Source organism: Meles meles, chromosome 1 (genome assembly GCF_922984935.1).
Source record: "Meles meles chromosome 1, mMelMel3.1 paternal haplotype, whole genome shotgun sequence".
Classification (NCBI taxonomy): Eukaryota; Metazoa; Chordata; class Mammalia; order Carnivora; family Mustelidae; genus Meles; species Meles meles.
Window position 1 is genome coordinate 182,635,012 of NC_060066.1, and position 15,118 is coordinate 182,650,129.

The 15,118-nt window shown below is 54.9% G+C and overlaps 1 protein-coding gene across 19 annotated transcripts in view; it reads right to left on the reverse strand.

Moving 5' to 3' along the window:
• The window catches only part of ST3GAL3 (ST3 beta-galactoside alpha-2,3-sialyltransferase 3), a 194,142-nt gene that overhangs the window by 10,478 nt on the left and 168,546 nt on the right, over nt 1-15,118 (reverse strand). For 18 of the 19 annotated variants that reach the window (XM_046006412.1, XM_046006500.1, XM_046006402.1 and 15 more), the window contains 3 exons: nt 13,604-13,667; nt 12,658-12,753; nt 12,205-12,391 (listed from right to left, as the gene is read on the reverse strand). In XM_046006412.1, the coding sequence (XP_045862368.1) occupies nt 12,205-12,391; nt 12,658-12,753; nt 13,604-13,667 (347 nt within the window). The remainder of the gene's footprint in view (nt 1-12,204; nt 12,392-12,657; nt 12,754-13,603; nt 13,668-15,118) is intronic. The other variant, XM_046006442.1, reaches the window with a different exon arrangement.

The window sequence follows — 15,118 nt, forward strand, 5'->3', positions numbered from 1 at the left end:
GGAGAAGCAGCTGATCTGGCCACTTGTTTGAGGGTACTGAGTGTCACAATTACTGGGATAAGGCAAGCAGTCTGTCTGTCTCTCTCTCTCTCTCTCACACACACACACCCCTCTCTTTAGCTCCGTGCTGTCATACAGCAGCGGGCCCAGCTCCTGATCGTGGCCTCTGCTCCCTGCCTCTGGGGAAAGGAGGCCTGGACGTGGGTCTCGAGCCCCAGAGAGCCCAGCTGGAGAGCCCCGGAACTGGTGCACCGAGCAGTTCAGCGGCTCTGGTTTCTTTTCTCCCGTCTGTCACTGTCCTGAGGCAGAGACTCCTCAGGAATTTCAGGGAAAGGGGAAATAAGACCAAGACATGGTTTGGGCATGTCGGGGTTTTCCCAGCCATAAAAATACCAAGTACCAACAAACCCCCAGCCTGTCTCCTAAAATAAAAGCTATGGCTTCTCAGAAAAAACCACACACGGGCACACACACATTTTACATTCTGCACACCGATGCGGAGGGTCACGGGATGCCCGAAGTCAAGGGACCGGCGGACCCCGCTGAAGAACCTCTGTGCTGGGATGGGGGAAACGGGACGGGCACGGAGGAGGGAGCCTGACTGGCTACTGTTTGGAAGTACCGGATCCCTCATTTCTACGCCAGAAACGGAACAGACTGTTATATGTGTGAACTGACATTGAAATAAAAACTTGGACAGGAAAAAAAAAAAAAAAGCATCTCTGGTAATGGGCTGAGAGGGGATGAGAGGCCTGCAGCCGACACTGAAGGGGCAGGTGGAAGCCAAGGCCCGGAGACTGATGGGAGCCATGAGAGAGGTGGGGTGCCGGGCGGGAGCAGGAGGGCTGGAGCCCGTGAAACTTGAGCTTCACGTCTCAACTGCACATGTGTCTGACCTGGGGCAGTCACGTCATCTCCTCCAGCCTCGATGTCCTTGTGCATAACGGGGCTGACGGGACCCACTTCCCAGAGAGTAGGGAGGACTGTATGGATGGTAGGGCCAGACGCCCCACATGCTAGGACACAGACGTCCAGACATCCAAAGTCGGGGCGGGGGGAGTGTTCCCTCTGGCTCCTTGAAGGAGGGCAGTGGGCGCTGGAGCCTTTCCCCTCTGGCTGCCACTGCCAAGCCCACCACCAGAACACAGCCCTGTCCCAGAAGGCCTACCCAAATGTAGCCCCAGGCCTCTCACGGCTCCTTTCCCTGCCCCAGGACACAACGCAGAGGCCTGCAGAATGGTTCAACTTCTCCTCGAGGCCAGCTGGACACTGCCTTCCTTCCTTGTCGAGTCCCTCCCCTTCCAGTAAGGTCCCTGGCTCAGTCAAGTCAGGACCCAGCGGTGTGCGGCCGCTGCAGTTCTTCCGCTGATGTGCCTTGCCCTGGACTTCAGCACAGCCAAGAGCAATGGGGAAGCTTCCAGGACGAGAGCGCCTCCCCAGCCAGGGCCCGTGACTTCCCCGTGCCCTCGTGGAATCTCCTCCTGCAGCCCCTTCCTTCCTCCCCTTGTCCCTCAGGAGAGGTCTGAGAGTGGAGAGGCTGACCACGGGCTGGTTCACGGCGGCCCAGAGCAGGGCAGGCGTGCTCCCTCCTGCTCCTCGCTGCTCCCGCCTTGGGACAGGCCAGCACTTCTCCCTGGGGTCACCCCAAAGGCCACCAGGTCTCCCCATCTCCGCCTTCGATTTCTTCACTTCCCTGCACAAATCTGAACCGCACACTCTCAGGACTACTGTATTCCATGGCTTTCCGCTGACCACTGGGACAGCTTCGCGGGATAATTAAAAGCGTAGGTCTGGTTTTTGGTTTTGTTTCCCTAATCCAGCAGGAATCTGTAACGCAGTGGGAAAGACAGGGTGGTATACAAACACCTCCGTACATGGTAGGGTTGTTATAATGTGAGAAAGAGCCGACGAGAGGTTTAAAATATCTGCTGCACTTACTTAAAATATATACAGAGAAGACTTCTCCAAAAAACCTTCAAGTGCATGGCACATAAAATGGGAGGGACAGCAAAGTGGCACACTAACAAGAGACCACATGTGAAATGAGCTCGAAGGGCGCCTGGGAGACTCGGTCAGCTAAGTGCCCAACTCTTGATTTTGGATCAAGTCATGATCTCAGGGTCATGGGATCGAGCCCCGCATCGGGCTGCACAGATTTTCTCTCTCTCTCTCCCTCTGTCCCTCCTCCTTTAAAAAAATGAAAAGTTCATGGGGCGCCTGGGTGGCTCAGTGGTTTAAGCCTCCGCCTTAGGCTGAGGTCATGATCTCAGGGTCCTGGGATCGAGCCCCGCATCGGGCTCTCTGCTCAGTGAGGAGCCTGTTTCTCCCTCTCTCTCTGTCTGCCTCTCTGCCTACTTGTGACCTCTCTCTCTGTCAAATAAATAAATAAAATATAAAAAAAAAAAATGAAAAGTTCAAAAAGTAGGCTATGTACAGATGCAAATATCTAGAAATCTACCAATCAATGAATACCTGAGGGCCTGTTACATATAAATCATGTACTTTTTGTACAAAGAGATTCTCTAACATTTTGGACGACCAATGACCCTCCAAGACAAGGATGACAATCATACAAAAACAGACCTTTACCGGCATCTGGTTCAGTACCCTGCTGAAGAAACCAAGGCCCAAGAGGCTTGTTTTCTTCTCTGATCTATGTTCCTGAGGATCCACCACTATCCTTCCCCAACAACTCAGACATGAGTCCTCCACCTCCCTTGACTTTTCCCTCTCCCTCACTCCCAGGAACCAAACAACTACCAAATCTGTGGCTTCTGGGCAGACCCATCACATAACCTTATGCTTCCCACCTTCACGCTGTCCGTCAGCCCACCCTGGCTTGTGGCCGGGGTTGCCCCCATGATTCCGTAGGTCTGTCTTTGAATTCTGACACCCTAACTACCAACCCTGTGTCCCAGCCACGTTATTTGCCCTAAGTCATCTCATCCTCATCTACAAAATAAGGGAAAGAATAGTTCCTCCTTCGTGGTTTGTGCTATGACAAATCAGTCCTGCATGTAATACGTTTGGCAACAACTCAGCTCGCTGGCTTCTGCTACTGTTTATACCACAAGATGAAGTCCAGGCTCCTCGATGTGACCCTTCACCTTCTACCCCCTGCCTACCCAGACTACCCAGCCTCATCGGCAGCCCTTGCCCCCACATCCATGCAGGCCGCCCCCCCTGCCCCCAGTGCGTGTGGGGCGAGGGACAAAATTACAAATGGGTTCCACGTGCCACAGGTCTAAATTTTAGATTCTAAATGTTTGAAAGTTACAGATTAAGATATCCTGGCCTGGCCAGATTAAGCAAACCAGGCCTCTCAAGCTGTTAAATAAAATATATTCTATTCTCCCTTGAAAACCCATCTGGAAATCCGGATTTGCGTTTAGAATCTGGACTCCTGCATATCTGGGCTGTGCCACGGTGGTGTCAGGAGAGCTCACCCCACCCTGCCTCCCTCCTCTCCCTACGCCTGCCCCCCCACCCCAACCCCACACCATGAGAAGTGCTGTGCACAGGTGCGCCGACTCCCCAGCCCGCACATACACCTTCGGCTCCCAGCCTCTGCACACAGCCCGCGCTGGGCTTCCAGGTCTGCATGCACGGAGGCATATCCTGTCTTTGGGAGGACGGTAGTGGACTTGGTCCTGTTAGCCCAAGAAACTCTGAGTCTCTCGCTGCGCGTAATTGTCTACCGAGTGAGGATGGGCCTGTGGGAGGCAGCTCCTTCTTCAGTCCACAGCAAACGGTGTGGCCAGAGGGGGGCCATGCGCCCTCCTGCCCTCCTGGCCAGGTCTTGGGGCACAACTGCACTCATGCCACACGCCAGTTACACAGAGTCACTGAATATACACTTGCCGCCCATGCTCTTCTGTGTGTCCTGAACTTCATCCAGCATCTACAGAGGCCGGGCCAGGAAACTAGCTGGTTAGGGTCCTGGGCTTCAAGTGTCCCAGAGGACAAGACATGAAGTGGCGGGACCTTCCTGATCAGGTGGCCCTTGCCCTGTGCCCAGGGCCTGCTGCCCTCCCTGACGCACTCATTCCTGGGCCCCTGCCTGGCCAAGTCCCACTTCTCAGAAGGCGGTGGTCATCTGTGGGCTGAGGCAGAGGAATCATTCATTCCCAACACGGAATCCAGTGCTGCTTCGCTGACCCTGCCCGCACGGAAGCAGCAGGGGCGGGGGTGGCCGAAACACGGCAATGCTGGCCCGAGTGCCCATGCCCACCCTGGCTGCAGGGTCAGCCCCCTCCCCTCCCCGCAGGGTCGCTGGCACTCCTCCCTGTCGTTAAACAATTTATGTAACGAACCCCTCAGGTTACACTTGGGTTTGTCCGTTATAAATAACACTATAATAAAAATCATTGTGTGCATATTTGTCCTTCCTTTGGATAATGGCTGTTGGTGCCAAATGTCATTTCCTTTCCAAAAACCTTGTCCCCATTTACACTCTGACTAGTAGCCTCGGAGAGCACCTGTCACCACAGTCTTGCCAGCATCACGTATCAGAATTTGAACACGTTCTTTAAAGATGTGGTAGGTGATAAAGGCATCCTGTTGCCTTTGCATGGATCTCTCTGACTGCTAGAAAGTTCAGCATATTTTTATTGTTCCTAGTTATATTTCCCTCTGTCCGATTTGTTCAGTCTCCCGCCCTTTTATCCGCCGGGGTCCTGAAGCTTTTCTTGTCAGCTTTCATAACAATAACCATTGGTCCATCACACCTCCCAAATAAACTTTTTCTAAGTTTTATGGTATCTCTAGTCTTTTCATTGTTAATTCAGTATAAATTTTCATATATTATTAAATCTGATTTCTCCTAGCACGTCCATCCCTTGAAAGTTCTTTCCCCTCCAGGGATCTGATTTCTCTTCTACTTACTTCAAAGTTCCCTTTGGTCATGTTTTTATATTTTTACTTTTTAGTCCATTTGGAATTTACCTTGATGTGCACTATGAGGAGAAGGTCAGAAAACCTTTTTTGAAAGCTATATTTGGAAAAAGCGATGAACAGAAATAGGAGTCGGCGTGGGGCCAGCTCCGTGAGGCTGACAGACAGGGAAAGACACAGAGCATCAAGGATGGGGAAGCTCTCATTTCCTCATGAAGCAGAGTGAACTTGACCCACGAAAGGAAGATCAAACATATTTAAGGGAAAGGCATGCTTAGGAGAGGCACGAGGAGAGCAAGGGTCTGGATCTAAAAGAACGACCTCCCAGGGCCATGAAAGAAGGAGACGGCCTGAAGGAGAGGAAGGAGCCCTGACTGAGGGTCGGAAGACTTGGGTTGGAATCCTGACTCTGCCAGAAGTTCCTGCCTTACCCTGGGCCTCAGTTTCCACACATACCGATTCACTTATGTGTGGCCAAATATGTTTAAGACACAGTTGGAGGTGATGGACTTGGAGAGACGACAACACGACCGTTCCTGTCCTCTGGGGGCTTATAAGAGCTGAGAGAGAGGCAAAACCTCAAGCGGAACAGAGCAAGGAGCGTTTCTCTGTGGGATGTGACGACGGCCTCTCGAAGGGGAGCAGCTGGGGCATGGAGGCGGGAAATAGGATTTGGGTGCTGGCACAGCCAGAGTGCAGGGTGTGTGCTGGATGCAAGAAAGGCGCAAGGACAAGGGCGGGCATGGCAGCAGGGGCCAGGTCAAGGGCGTTGGGCCATGGAGTCCGGCTGTATCACAGCTGAGCCCGTACCCAAACCTCCTGGACGGCTCATGACAACAGACTGCCGGGCCCGCGCCGAGAGCTTCTCATTCACAAGGCTGAAGGGGGGGCCCCAAATGCATTTCTGATACGTTTCCAGGTGATACCGGTGCTGAGGGCACAGGGTAGGCAATGGGAACTATTAAGCAGAAGGAACCACCCAGATGCACACCTGAGGAGGACTCTTTTGGATATAGATGTGGAGAATGGACTGGAGGGGGACCCGACGGGACTCAGGGAGAGGGGATGCTGCTGAGATGGTGTAATCGAGGCATTCTTAAAGGCAGGAATCCCAGATTGGAGACTGGATGAGTCCAGAGGGTGAAAGAGGTGGGGAATCAAGCATGCCAACTCCCTCCCCTCACCCCTGCCCTACCCCGGCATCTGGCCAGGAGCTAGTAAGGTGGGGATTATCCCCACAACTCAGCACGGAGCCCTGTTCACAGTATGTGCTCGCTGGGGCTCTGCCGACAAGCTGTTCCTCTTAAGGGAGGGAGATGTTGAGTCCACTGGATTGGGAATCAGGCCACTGCCAGCAGAGAGAGAGATCTGGAAGCTGGCCTGGAGAGGGTTGAGAAAAAGAAGGGGAAGGCAGAGAGATGTGTCACGGACAAGTGAGGACTCTTTCCCAGAAACCTGAAAAGGAGGGAAGCAGAGAGGAGGAACACATAGGAAAGAGGGCCTTCATTTTCAAGGTGAGAGAGACCCGAATGAAATCATGTATGTGAGAGGAGGATCCAGAAGTAGTGAGAAAAGAAGAAAGAAAAGGCCCTGAGGAGGTGGGACAAGATGGTGTCCAGAGCCTGGGAGAAAAGTGACCTTGAATGGGAGAGGCACAAAGAGGACAGTGACGAGGGAAGCCGGGATGGATGGGGATCCCACCAAGCGGGGAGACCGGAGGCTGGGAAGCCCAGACTTCCTGATTGCTGACGACCTTTGTTTTCCCCGTGGAGCGGGATGGGAGACTTCTGCTTAGAACAGGGGCGGGGGTGTCATGCAGAACTGCAGACCATGGCGGGTAGGTTGTGAGAAAAACAATGGCCAGGGACAGGACACAGGGGTGGCAAGCAGCATCATCACTGTCTCAGCTGGAGCGTCCCTCTTCATGGGGGGGCTCCCTGGCACTGCACTGGCTGGAGGCAGAGACAGTGGGGGAGGGCACAAGGGAGCTGTGGGGTGAGGGAGACAACATCTGAAACCTGGGGCTCCGTGTGACTTTGCTGACTGATTCGGACTGGCTGAATGAATGAACCAATGAATCAGTCAGAGGTAATTCAGTACGACAGTGATCCAAGACCCGTCTGGTTCCAAATGCTACCCTTCCACTTACTACTACCCGTCGTCTGGCTGTGCAGGGCTGTTGACATGGCCGGCTAAGGCACTTCATGGAAACTGCGCAGCCCAGGGCCTGGCACGTGGAGGGGCTCAGTAAACCACAGCTCTTACCATTCTTGTGGGCCATGCCAGGAGGGGAGCTGACAGATGGAGGACTCTAAGCAGGAGGGGGATGCGGTCAGGCTTCTTCCTTAGGAAGACCCCAGAAGCAGCCAGAGCCGGGTGTGAGTTCAGCTCTGCCACTTAGCCAGTTGTGTGAGCTTGAGCAAGCAACTCAGTCTCCCTGGGCCTCAGTTTACCAATCCCGCAAATGGGGATAGTGACAAAACTGACCTAATGGGGTCATTGTGAGAATTCCAAGAACAAAGGAATTCCAAGAAGGCTGGCAAGCTGAAGAGGTTCATACATGCCAGCTACGATGAGGACGCTGGACGGAGGAGGAGGAAGCAGAGGACGAGGAGGAGGGGGACGAGGAGGAGGGCGAGAAGCAGGAAGAGGGGGAAGAGGAGACAGCAGAGAGAATACTGATTATAGGCACAGTAACCATGAGGTCGTAGATGACAGCGGCGAGAGGAGCAGGGGGCAGGGGCAGCATGAACCCCAATCCCTGAGCACTTTTTATCTGAGGAGGAGTAGCGGTTAGGATGTGGCCATGGGGATGAACATGGAGGCCTCCTGGCCCTCCCAGGGGAGAAGAGGAATGAGCTGTGTCCACCAGAGGTGCTGCAAAGGAAACAGTGTCCCAGGAGAGCTTGTCTCTGAGGCCTGGGGAGCAGTTGGTAGGGGTGGCGTGGGGTGGGGTGGGGTGGAGGTGGGGGGAGACGCCCAGTTGCTGACTCAGCAGAAGCCTCATCACATGCGAAGAGACCACAGTGCGTGCCGGCCTCAGCGCCCTTTCCAGGCACCCTGTACCGAATCTCCCCTGTGGTGAGGCGATGTCCATCCTGAGCTCCTAAGGCTCTGCGTCCCTCCCTGGGCTGGAAAAGAGCAAGAGGTTTAGGTACAGATGGACACTCAGGCCCCATCTCGGGCCTGGTCCAGTAAGGCCTCATATACAGGGACTTGGTGTCCCTGTTCGCCCTAGTGACTTCCTGGACTATTAGCCCAGCCCTGCTGTCTCTCCCAGGAGGAGCCCCCTCCTCTAGGCCTGGCCTCTGACCCTGCTTGAGGTCACCTCCTAGGTCAGACCCTACAGACAACCCTTCATTCCCTAGTGCCACCGGACTGTTCTAACACCACTAATACTAGTATTAATACTAATAAATAGCATTAATCACTGTCACAGACAACATGTACTAAGTGTCAAGCACCATGCCAGGGGTTTCTGTATTTCTCCTGGTTTATCTTCTGAAACAATTCCGAACAACGGGTAGTACTACTCCTGTTTAGGGGACGAGACTAAATCTGAGGGGCCTGGGTAATTTGCCTAAGCTAACCCAGCCAACAAGTGACAGAGTCTAAATTTAAACCAAGTCTGTAGGACTCCAAGGCCTGATCTGTGGTCCCCTCTTAAACTATGTTGTCTTCCTAAATTCTGGGGCCCGGTTGGCTCGTGCCATGAATGCGGGGGCTCCGGCTGGCCTCAGGTCGCTCCCTCCTTCCCCAAGGCCTGAGCTACTGCTGGGAGGTCAGGCCTGTATGAGGCTGTCCAGGGGCCAACCCCAGCCTATCTTCTCCTGTCCCCGTGCTGGGCTGGAACCACACCCATCCCAGCCCAGGCCAGGTCTCAGGGCCTTGAGGAACAACCAGTCAGAGGCCCAGCAGCAATGAGGCCAGCCTCACAATTGAGGTCGAGGTGGGAGGAGGAAGAGGAGGAGGCAGCCAAGGGGACTAAGAGGGCAGCTCCCTTCTGGGTTACCAGGCATCCTGGGGTACGGGGAGGGGAGGCTGGTGGAGGCGGGAAGAATGGGGCCTGAGTGGCTGTGTGGGAAGCTCTGCCTCTCACGTGTCCTGTCTCTCTAGGCCCCAGGGACAATGGAGGGAGCGTCTCCAGCCTTCAGCAAACATCAGGAAGAGGATGCTCAGCTATAGGACCTACCATTAGAGGTGGCTGTGTCATAACTCTGGTTTCAGGACTTTCGCTCCCACTAGACTGTCAGAGACTTCGGGTCAGGAATGCGCAACACCTTAGTGACACCCGGCAAGCTGAGTGAGCGCACGGAGAGACGGAGTGAGATGTTGTCTCCGAGGATTTCACGAGAGCCGGAGGCTGCCCTGTCCCACCAGACTTCCACACACCTCCACCTCCACACCCCGGTTCTTCCTCCCTCCCTTGGACGTCAGTCCCTACTCAGCAGTCCCCTGGTGCTCACATATGATGGGCTGGGAACTCCTCCAAGCTTGCCACCTAGCTCAGGACTCCCGGGACCCAGGAGACAACGAGCCTCTGGATAACTTTGGAGTCATCTGTGCAGCTGTCCAGTGAGGCAGGGAACCAAATGGCCACAAATGGTGACAAGAAGAGCCCCCATAAGGATGAAGAAAGTATGGCTTGCTGGCCTTAGCACAGGCTGTCTTTTGGGTTGCCCCATCTTCCTTTCCCATCTTTCCTCTTTCCAGATCCCATTAGGGCCCCTGGGTACCAGAAAGTGATGCCCAGTGAGCAGCTAGCTGTTCACATACAAGTGGAAGGCAGCAGCCAAGAACCAGGCCTAATACCTCCTCCAGCCCTGCCCAGCCAGGCTTGGGTCCCAAACATAGAGCTACCTCCTTCCTGCCAGAATTCTACATGTGAGGCTCCGGGCAGGTGCAGAGAGCTCCCCAGCAGCCCAACGCTGCAAGGTTGGAAACCTCGCTGTATCAGGACAAGCCTGTGATTGGCACCAGAGAGGAAGGGCCTGAAGAAGCAGTCTCCCTCACATTTGCCTGGGTCTCAGATGCCGGAGAAGTGAAGGAGAGCAGGGGATGTGAAGGCATCAGCCCTGGGCTTGGGGTAGGGAAGGGTTCTAAAGGAGAGGTTTCCTGTGTCGCCAAGAAGGGGCAGGGTTGGGGAGGCCATGGGCACTGCTGGCTCTCCTCTGGCAGCTCACTCTGAAGGCCCAAGTTATCCTTGACTTGGGAGCCAGGGAAGTCTTGTGGAATTGCAAAGGACTCCTTCCGGTCCCCTCTCTCCTCACTCGCCCCTACCAATCCTGGGAATGAGTTCTCACTAACACAAGGCTGGTACTACATCCCCGGGCATGGCTAGGCCAGGACACGGACATCCACATGGGGGAGCGTGTGCCTGAGCACAGCTCCTAATTCCTCATCCCAACTGCTCCAATGCCTTCGGTTAGCCTGTAGCCAGGGGGGAGCGCCTCAGGGTCTTCCTGGGAATAGCGAGGCCCTCCCGTCTACTCCCTGAGTGGCAGGAGCACGGCGAGTCTCCTGACGCTAGCTGACTTTCCTTTTCTGCCTTCTTTCCTTACTTCCTAGGATGAGGTTTAAGGGCCTTGAATGAACTGACCTTGGTGTTCTCGGAAGGTGTTCGACCCAACTCCAGTCATTTATGACGACTTGGCATTGAGGGGTTTTTAAAAAGCCAATGCGATGAGGGCCCTGCCCTCCAGGAGCTCCTCTGACAGGTGTCTATGCGCAGAGGAGAGGGTGTGCCGGGAGTGGGTGGGAAGGTGGGCAAAAGACCAGAGCGAGAAAGCAGCCCTCAGGTTCTCTGGACTTCACCAAGGCAAACGCGATTCCTTCCCATTTCCTCTGAGAAGTGCCTACCTGTGATCCCCCTTCTGCTGCCTTCAAGGCAGAAAGAAGAGCGGGCCCTGAGGACACTAGTTTTCAGGCCATGGTTCTAAAAACAGAGGGGCGCTCCCTCAGCCCCCATTCTCTCCCTGGTTTGCATGGGCAGTGGGCCTTCTAGCAGCTGGAGTGGGCTGAAGCCAAACCCCTTCCTCCCCTTTGGGAAGCCAAGCTGGACTCAGTGGAGCCTGGCTGCCTCATTTGGCTTGGCTCTGGTCGGGGGAGGGTTCCCCTTCCCCACTGCCCCACCTACCTGAATTTCTGGACCTGACTTCTGTCTTCTCTCTCGCTTGCTACCTACTTGACACTGCCTGCACTTGGCATTGCTTGGGAAAGGGCTGTGGAGTTAAACCAAATTGCACTGAGACCTCCATAGGCAGGTTACGCTGTTCCCATCCCTGAACTCGCCTCTAAACCTCCAGAAAGAACAACGAGCTTCTTACTGTAGGCGGAGGCCATCTGTCATCATTCTCCTCTGGTAAGAGGCTCGGGTACTGGAAGACAAATGGCCTGAACTCTGCAATACCCGTCCCCTGGGGTGGCTGGTGACAGCTGGTTGAGGGGAGAGGGGGAATGGGCCCGGACACGTTGGCAGGTATCCCCGTGGGCCCAGAGCTGAGAAAAAGAGAACTCAGGAGGGGGACTCGGTGGGTGGTCCACCAAGGAGCAGTCACCCTACTCAGCCACACAATCTCCCTAGAGCAATGGGCCCAGGGCCTTGCTCTCCTAGAACAATGAGGACAGAATCTGATCATTGCCGGAGTGCAACCAGACTCAGTGGCAGCAGGGGATCCAGCTGTAGGTCAGGAGTAAAAGTACACAGTGGGGGGAGGCCAGGACTTATGGGCTTGGAAACTGGCCTCCGCAGGCTCACTGAAGGGTCTACGATCCCTGCAGAATGGTCCCAGGGTCCAGATACGGCTTTCCTCCCCTGGCTGGGAAGGAGGGTGGATCCACATGGGAGTCAGAGAAGCCTCGCAGAGGGTAAGGGGCTTGGAGAGTCCACTACAAGGTCAGGGCAGGGGAGTGTGAAGGTTAGGAGTGATGCTGAGGCTAGCCAAAGAAAAACTTTCCTTCCAGGGGGACCTAAGGCCAGGGAAAGGCCTGCAGGGGCTGCTGGGGAGGGACTCAGGGTCTGGCTCGAGAAGGCTGAAAAAGAACATGCAGTCTGGGCATCTGGGCAGGTGGCAGGTATCAGGTAGAGCAGCTCCAGGAGCCCAGACCAGTGCCCCTTGGCATCCCCTGGCCTCACTGTCCCTTGGTTGACTTTGGGTGTCTTTCACCTTTGGGTCATTAATGCTTCTTTTGAAAGGTTCCTACTTGTTCTTCGCTGGGTTTGGTGGGGGGGAGGGGGAAAGAGCTGACCTGACCTGGAAGCCAGGCTAGGCCAGGGGGAGAGGGGAAGGAGCTGGTGCACGGGGAGCTCACCACTCTCTCCTTGTAGACGATGTACTTCAACCACTTGAAGTCCTGCCACTTGAAGCCAGCGAGGACAAATAGAGAGTCTCGTTCGTACTGCTCGGGCCGCTGCATGGCGCCCTCGGGATAGGTGATGCGCAGAGTGGTTTTGCTGCCCACGTCCTTTTCAAAGCCTTTCACTGGTGCTGAGTTCAGTCTACAGAGAGCAGGCCCAGTCAGAGCCTGCCTTGGGCTCACTGCGGGTAGCCTGTGGGCTTGTGTTCGGGGAGGCACTAGGACCCCAGAGTTCCCCAGGTCATCTGCAGCCACCTTTCCAGAGCCCTCCACACCAGGGTTCTTCTCTAGGCTTCTGGTGACCTCCAGCCCAACTGGCCAGACGGACGGACGGTTCTCAGTGGACTTGGGGATGAGGGTTTGGGCCAGGACACGCAGGTGCCTGAGGCACTGCTTTGGGAAGCTCACCTGACCACAATGTCATAGTCATCGATTCGGGACCCCAGAGACTTGTTGGCAAGAACACCCCCGTTGCCCACGATGATGCAGCGGCGGCAGCTGAGGCTGAGGGGACAGAGGCAGAGACCTCTGGAGAGCTGTCCTCCAGGGCTCCTTCTCCCCATCCCTGTGGCCCCTGACCTCATGCCTTTGACCACGTGGGTGATGGGCTTCCGGCAGCATTCTGAGGCCAAAGCCATACTGTGAGCAGCTGGGCCACTTGGGACTCTGACATCCCTAGTCCCAGATACTCTCTAGGAGAGCGTGGCTGTGCGAGGGGCAAGGGCACTAGCTCAGTGTGGTGAGGAAGGAGCCTCTGGTAAGATGGCATCCTGGGCTAAAGGTTCCCCGAGGGTTAGTGGAGTTCAAGAGAATGGCAAAGTGGGCTGAGTTTGAAGGCTGTGCCAGAGAAGCAAGCAGAGAGGACAGGCCTGGAGGCTCTAGGACCCAAGGCTGGGCTTATATTCAGCTCAGAAACCCCCATGCTCCACTGGTCACCAGAAAGCCCTAAGCATCTTGCTCGTCCTGCCTGGGGCCTCCCCGCTCCAGGCTCCGTTGGCTTCAGAGCGGTCACTGCCACCTGTATTTAAGCCCTGGGCCCCTTACCTGCCTCGACCACCCTGTCCATCAGTCCCAGTACTCGGCTGATCTCAGCCCAGTGTCTTCCATCCTTACCCTCAGACCTCTGCCAGCTGAGGACTGAAACAGATTGCCAAGCGCTCACAGCCCGGGGGGTGCAGGCCAGCTGGTTGACCCCCCTTATCTTATGTGTTCACCACCCCCGCATGTGCACCCTGTGTGTGTCTGTGGACACGCTGGAGCATCTGCTCACGTCCAGCCAGGGCTAGAGGGGCCTCGATGTCTCTGCGCATGCCAGGCAGCCAAGGGGCAGGGGGCTGGGTAGCAAGTAGCTCACCTGTCCAAGGCAGGGGTCAGGCGGTACTCTTTGGTGACGGACAAGATGGCTTTGATCAGATTGTCTGTGGACAGAGGAGGGGGGTTACCGTCAGAGGGTCCCTGGCATGCCCGTGCAGCGTCAGCGGACGACGCTCCCGTGGGAGACACACGCTCCTACACTGGGAGGCGGATGTGAGGGTGGGAGAGGGAGATCTGGGCACAGGGCAGGGGCAGGCCACTGGCTTAGCTTTCTCCCCGAGGAAGGGGACAGAGGCAAGGGAACAGGCACTCACACTCGGCTCTGCCTGGAGTCAGTCTCTCCCAGGGCTCCCCAGCCCCTCCTGGGAGGTCTCCTCTGGCTTTCAGAGGCTCTGCAGTCAAGCCCCAGGATCTGGATCCCCAGGCCCGGGACCTGCCCCGAGACAGAGACCACGGTGGGCCTGGAGGCCACCAACAAAGAGCTTGAGAGGGCTCTCCCAGCTCCCAACTCAGACCCTCTTGCCTCACTCTCTGATCCTGTCTTCCCCTTGCTTCCCCCGCCAACACTGCCGATCTCCAGTCTTGGTCATGCCAGCCTGTGTCTGCCTTCTTCCATCTCCAACCCCTGAGGTCTGGCATCTGTCCACCGGCACTCCACTCAGGAGGCCCTCAGCAAGGGCCCAGGACCTGTGTCCTCAGATCCCGTGAGTACCCCTCAGACCTCATTCTTCCTGGCCTCTCTCTGGCTTTGGTGATGGGAACTGCTCTCCTTTCAAACTCTGCCATAATGAGAACATTATAATATAACATAATGATATTGGCTTTGGAGCCAAATCCTGGCTGTGTGCTGAAAAGTCACTTCCTTTCTTCACGCTTTAGTTCCCCATCTTCCGAATGAAGATGGCAATTCCAACGCGGCAGAGTTGTGAGGAAGATGAAAAGATAATGTACATGGAGATCTGGAGATACAGTAAGGAAATCAGTGTAGCCATAGCGGAGAGCATCTTAAGAACATGAAGCAAAGATGTAGACTTGCACAGACTAAGATTGCTCAACTCTCTTCCTAGGAAGACAGCATCGGAACCCTCACATTTGTTTCAGGCTCGTACAAGGTTCACTGCAGACCTGTTTGTGATAGCCAAATGCTGGAGGCCAACTAAATGTTCACCAAAGGAAGACAGATTGAATGTGGTACACGGAATACTACACAGAGGTAAAAACAAATAAAGAAGTGACCTTGGGCTATTTGTACTCATACAGATAAACCTGAAAAGCAGAACCAAAAAAATTAATTTGAAACACACACACACACACACTATTATCTGTAAAATGTAAAAACATGCAAAAGCAATACCGTATTTTCAATGGATATATAAATATGTTGCAGAAATAGATACACAAGCATTGGAACAGTAACACCAAAACCAGACTAATGGTCTCCTGGAGAAGGAGGGGGAATGGAACGGGAAGGGCTACATAGAGCTTTAATTGTATCTCATGTTTTATTCCTTAAGCTGGGTGCACAGTGCACGGGTGCTCACTCTTACTAGTCTTC